The sequence below is a fragment of the Phoenix dactylifera genome, chromosome 9, assembly GCF_051530095.1.
Source record: "Phoenix dactylifera cultivar Ajwa chromosome 9, Ajwa_hap1_PhDact_Kaust_v1.1, whole genome shotgun sequence".
Classification (NCBI taxonomy): Eukaryota; Viridiplantae; Streptophyta; class Magnoliopsida; order Arecales; family Arecaceae; genus Phoenix; species Phoenix dactylifera.
Window position 1 is genome coordinate 6720186 of NC_143198.1, and position 5406 is coordinate 6725591.

At 47.3% G+C, this 5406-nt stretch overlaps 1 protein-coding gene across 1 annotated transcript; it reads right to left on the reverse strand.

Moving 5' to 3' along the window:
- Positions 1-2713: 2713 nt before the first annotated feature.
- LOC103710489 (patatin-like protein 3) lies at positions 2714-4800 on the reverse strand. Its single transcript, XM_008796206.5, has 3 exons — positions 3714-4800; positions 3379-3441; positions 2714-3244 (listed from the first exon to the last, which is right to left on the reverse strand). Exons 1-3 carry the CDS (start codon positions 4674-4676, stop codon positions 2912-2914), a joined length of 1359 nt encoding a protein of 452 aa, XP_008794428.4. The 5' UTR covers positions 4677-4800; the 3' UTR covers positions 2714-2911.
- Positions 4801-5406: the final 606 nt, after the last annotated feature.

Below are 5406 nucleotides of genomic sequence, written 5' to 3' on the forward strand. Positions count from 1 at the left end.
ACCTCCCTGGCAAGACGCATGGCTCTGTCCACCACCATCCGCGGGGGTAACCGCCTGCCCTCAAATATACCCGCGTTCCTGTCCAGCCAGATAGAATGAGCCAAATATGCCCACCGGATCCCGGCCTCAACAGTGCTGGGCCGCCACATGGCCACTCTCAACCAATGAATCAAATCCTGTGTCGACTCGACTGAATGGGGCAGCAATGTGGGCGATCGGCTCCAAATGCCCCTAGCTCTGGGGCACTACAAAAGAACATGATCCATCGTTTCCTCAGTCTCCGTACACTCATCACAACACTGAGTGATCCTCACCCCTCGCCGTGCTAGTAAGCTCCTGGTCGGTAGGCAACCCCACGCTACCTTCCAGATGAAGAGCGCCACATGCGGGTTAATCCGCATCCTCCAGATCCATCCTCCCTCTATCTGTCGGGCTGGCTCTCGGCTCAATAACATGTGGATATCCCTGGCTCGCACCTGCGATCGCCCTGTCGACATCCAGACTAATCTATCCGCCCCTCCCTGGGCAAAAACAGGTAGGGCCAGGATCCTCTCCGCCAACTGCTCCCCGAAAGCCTCCCTAATCAGCTCCACCCTCTAGCGGTCCCCCCCAGGCTCCATCAAGTCACTGACCCTGAGACCGGCTAACCTCGATGTGTCCACTGTAACCGGAAGTCTACTCATAGGCTGCTCCGTCACCCAACGGTCCTCCAACACATCAATAGATCGACCATCACCAATGGCCCATCTAATCGCAGGAAACACCAACCCTGCTCTAGCACAAATCTCCCTCCAGATCGGTGAGTGGCGCCGCCCAGACCGGGCCCCCGGCACTGGATCGCCATACTTGGCCCTCATAAGTGAAGACCACATGCCATCAGGCTCCAACACCACTCTAGCGGCGTGTCGTGCCGCTAGAACCTCCCGCCTCGCCACCAAAGACTGCACACCCAAACCACCATATCTTGTCGGCTGACATACAACCTCCCATGCCATAAGATGGATACCTCCTCTGCCTCCAGTCCTCCCCCAAATAAAATCCCTGAAGATCTGCTCAATATTCCTAACTGTCGCTACCGGTATAAGAGAGTTAGATAATAGGTAAATCGGGATCGAGGAAAGAACTGACCGTACCAGTATAATCCTGCCCATCATGGAGAGAGAATGTATCTGCCACCCCTCCAACCTATGCCGGATACTGATCTCAAGAGAGGTGCAATCACTGCTACGCAGACGCTGACCAGAGATCGGGACTCCCAAATACCTTAACGTGCCCTCCTGCTCTCCCACCCCCAAAATCTCCAGTATAGCGGTCTTCACATCTGGTTTGGCCTTTGATGTTCTTCATAAAGTATCAATACTTCTAATTACATCTTGTTTTTATTTTTCTTTCTTTTGTTTTTTGTGTTAACGCATGTATGGTTTGCATAATTATGCATAAAAATTTGATATTACAATATTTTTAAACGAGAAGGAGTGCCAACCAGTTGAGGTAACGATGGCACTTTGATTTTTACTGAACTTTTTTCTTCGAGTTTTTTTGACTGATAAGTACAGTTACAAAAATATGAAAGTAATATGATTTAGAACATAAGGGATTGGATAAGTATTATCCCTGTGAAATATGTACTTTTATATGTCAACTCTTAATGATAAAACAACTTGATGAACAACAGCTATCGCATGGACAATAATTCTGTTAGATAGGTGAAACTACAATATCAAGTACTATACATTTAAATGGTAAAAGCTCAGCATACATCAGTTTACATATGAAATTGTACTTTTCTATAAAAGAAAAAAAGATGAACTAGGACTCTACTGTTTAATCATTACTTAGTATAATGACTTTCCAACCAAAAAATAATTATTGCTTAATTTATCTTATCAGTAAATAAATTAATGGATAGGAAAATGATTGATAATATATATTAGGCTTAACACTCCACTTATGCGCGGTTAGATGATGCACATGCAGGGATAAGTAAGTCAAGACAAATCAAAATCAAAATCAAAATAACAATAACCGAAATTAAATGGATATATATAACTCAAAAAGGAGAAATTTGAACTAATGACTTTCAGCAACGTAAGTTTGGATACTGTATTAATCAACCAATTAAGCCCAAAAGCTTGAACTTTTGAGATCTAGTGGGAAGCTAGCACTATAGTTAAAGTATCCCTATTTCTCTCATCTACTAGTCAAAATAAACTATAGTGTATTGGAAGAGCTTCGAGGACCTAAGATCCACTATTATGGGTTGTTAAGCCTAGAAAGTCTTTTAATTGAGGGAAACACTCACATTATCATATCATGGATAGAGTCATAGTGGTCATCTTCCATATAAGATGGTGACTATTCATGATTCTTTTTCATATGGATGATAAAGGAACTGTTAGATAGCTATTTGGTATAATTAATGCTGGTAGAAAATCATTCCAAGCATATACAATTACTCTGTAAAATTAAATTAATGTTAGAGAATGTTTATCTTAGACATAATTATGGACACATAAACCCAACATGCCCTGCTTATATCATAACCATGCTCTTGATACACATGTGAATTGACTAATAGCATTAGTGAAATCCGAAAGGAAATCATGAAAAAAAAATCTCAAAGACAAAGACTACTAGTACAACTTGTGTAACTTCTTTCAATCATAAGTTATAAAGAATTTAACCACACTTCATCTAGTTTCCATACAAAGTCTTTGGGGAAAGCCAAGAAAAAGGGAAAATAGTACATATTTAGCAATCCATCACCATTCAAGTCAACTATATGTACACAATCAATTATGTCCTAATTCACATTGCAAGTCAAATCTCAATTCTCATTCTTCTACCATCTGACTACTTCCATTTAGTTTTAAAGCATAGTCATAGGCACCCAATCAATTCAAAATGAAATTTAGTGGGATGGAGATATCGATGTTCTCGCTGATGTGTCGGTGGCAGTAGTTGTTGTGGATACTGCCACAGATGATATTCTTGGTGTCATCTCTTGCTTCAATAAGATTTTAGAAAGTAGGCTCTTCCGCCTCTCATGCTCCTTGATCAATTCACTTGCAAACCATTCAAGTTTTTCACCATTGGTATGTTCCAATATTTTCTTCCCTTGAAACAAAACTGACTCCAAATTTTTTTGTGCCAACATTTCCTCCGCTGCTCCTAATACTTTTCTCACATCCATTGTGCTAGCACTCTTAGATGTGTGATCTCCTCGAGGATCGAATCCATGAACCTGAAGAATTATATTAATTTAAAGATAAAAATATGATCTTTTTTTGTATTTTTTTCCAAAACTAACCTTCTCACAACTTGGTAGGTAAGGACATTTTAGTCATTAGAATAAAGGAAATTTTGCCCTCACAGTACCTGAATGCGGACATAGTTGCTTGTCCTGCTATGTCCGAAGGCCATTGCCACTGCTTGATCCACCTGATACCACACCAGATAAAATTTAGTAAACATTTTGTTTTTTAAATAAAGGGCTCATTTTAGTCATTTAGCTTATTATTAGAGTTCTGTCTAATCACAGCCGTCCACTGGATGGAATCATTGTTACCTGCCAATTGGACGGTCGTAATGATTTATTCCGTACCGACAGTTCCAAGAACTTTTCAGTTTACAGTATAACTACGTGTGAAAATGCTAAAGGAGGAAAAAATAAAAACAGACAGGGAGAGATAAAAGTGGTCCTTCGTCCGTACCATGTCGGCCATTCCCTCCCCGGCGATTCTCACGAGCTCCGCCTCCCGCGGCGGCGCCGACGCCCCGACATTCCCGGAGGCGGCCGCGACCTCCCCGCTCCCCAGCGACACCACCAGTAGGTCCTGCACCCCGGCGACGAAGGGGAACTCCTGCTTGTTGTTCAGCACGTGCGTGATCGCCGCCGCCGTGGGGTTCCCCATCGCCAACCCGCCGCCGACGGCCACGATCCTCGTCCTCCCGTCCACCGATTTCATCTTCACCGCCGCCGCCCCCGTCGCCGTTGGGTCGGCGCACGTGGCCACGCACACCTCCCGCATCCGGAAATCGTAGCCGTCCGACTCCACCGCGTCTGCCCTCGAGAACATGAATGGCGCCCCCGTCGCCAGATCGTAGCAGGGGATCAGCACCGGCTTCACCATGTCCCTCAGCGTCGCGTCGGCGAAGATCCGCCGGTATATACCCCCGTGTTTCCGGAATATTCCGCGGAGGAGCCCCTTCTTGGGGGCGAATGCGAAGCGGTTCTTGGCGAGGAGCTGGAGCGCCTCGGCGGCGGAGAAGAGGGGGCGGCCGTCGGGGCCGCGGGTGAAGAGCATTGCGGCGAGGACACCGCCGGCGCCGGATCCAGCGGCGACGTCGAAGAAGTCCGCGATCCGGGCGGCCGAGTCGCCAGAGCGCTTGCGGAGGGAGGCCTCGAGGCGGGCGAGGGCGGCGCCGGCGAGAAGGCCGTCAGAGGCGCGGCCGCCGCCGTCGATGGAGAGGATCCGGACCCGGGTCCCACCTGCGGCGGCCACAGTAGGGGTCCCGGCGGGCGTCTTCGCCGGAGTCTCCGGCGGCAAGGCGGCGAGGAAGAGCTTGGGGTCGTCGTAGCCGAAGAGGAACTTGCTCTCCAAAATGGAGAAGATCTCGTAGCTCAGCCTGTCCACGTCCAAGCTCGGCTCCATCAAAGCCGGCGTTGCTGCCATTTCTAATGCTTAATTACAAGAGCTTCATGCATAAGCCGAGCCGTATAAGCTGGCTAAGCCGAGCCGAGCCGAGCCGAGCAGGATTTTTTTTAGGAAAGGGAATGGAGAAATGGGAGCGAGATGGGAATGGGCGGACAGCTCGTCGAGCGGCTTAAATAGGGAGAAGAAGCGGTGCATATTAGCTAAGGAACGTGGTACACATTAGCAGCGCCTCGTGATCCAGTGGGGGGTTAATTTGCGCATGGGCTCGCCACCCGGTCCAATAGGAAGAAGCCAACAGAGTACACCTTTTATCATCTCGTATATGGACGAAAGTGCCATGTCACGTACGGACGCGTTAAATGATCGAACCTGGACCGTCTGATTGAAGATTTGGGTGGGTCACGCCGCGATCGGGAAGAAAGAGATAACGTAGGGGGAAGGTGGTACGAAGAGTCCCGTCCTCCGCAAGCAAATGCTGAGGAGTCGCAGGGCACGGCAAAACCCACGTGCGACAAGGAGGGGTGGGACCGCCGAAGGGGGGGCATCAGACGGTGGAGATTCAAAATTAGAGATATATGATCCGGCCCGAATCGAGGATTAGAGCCCTCCAATTCAAAAATTATATCTTATACCATGTAGCGGTGCACCATACCAATCACCTTATTTCCTTCTTACAGGTCATTGGAAGTCCCAAATGCATGATAAATAGGGCCCATAAGAAGGAAAAAAGATAATTGGTATACGTGTG

Coding starts and splice junctions, on each gene's coding strand:
- LOC103710489 (XM_008796206.5), bottom strand. CDS start 4,676: ATGGCAGCAACGCCGGCTTTGATGGAGCCGAGCTTGGACGTGGACAGG. Junction 3,442..3,713: donor GGGAGGGAATGGCCGACATG/GTACGGACGAAG, acceptor GTGTGGTATCAG/GTGGATCAAGCAGTGGCAAT. Junction 3,245..3,378: donor GCAACTATGTCCGCATTCAG/GTACTGTGAGGG, acceptor ATAATTCTTCAG/GTTCATGGATTCGATCCTCG.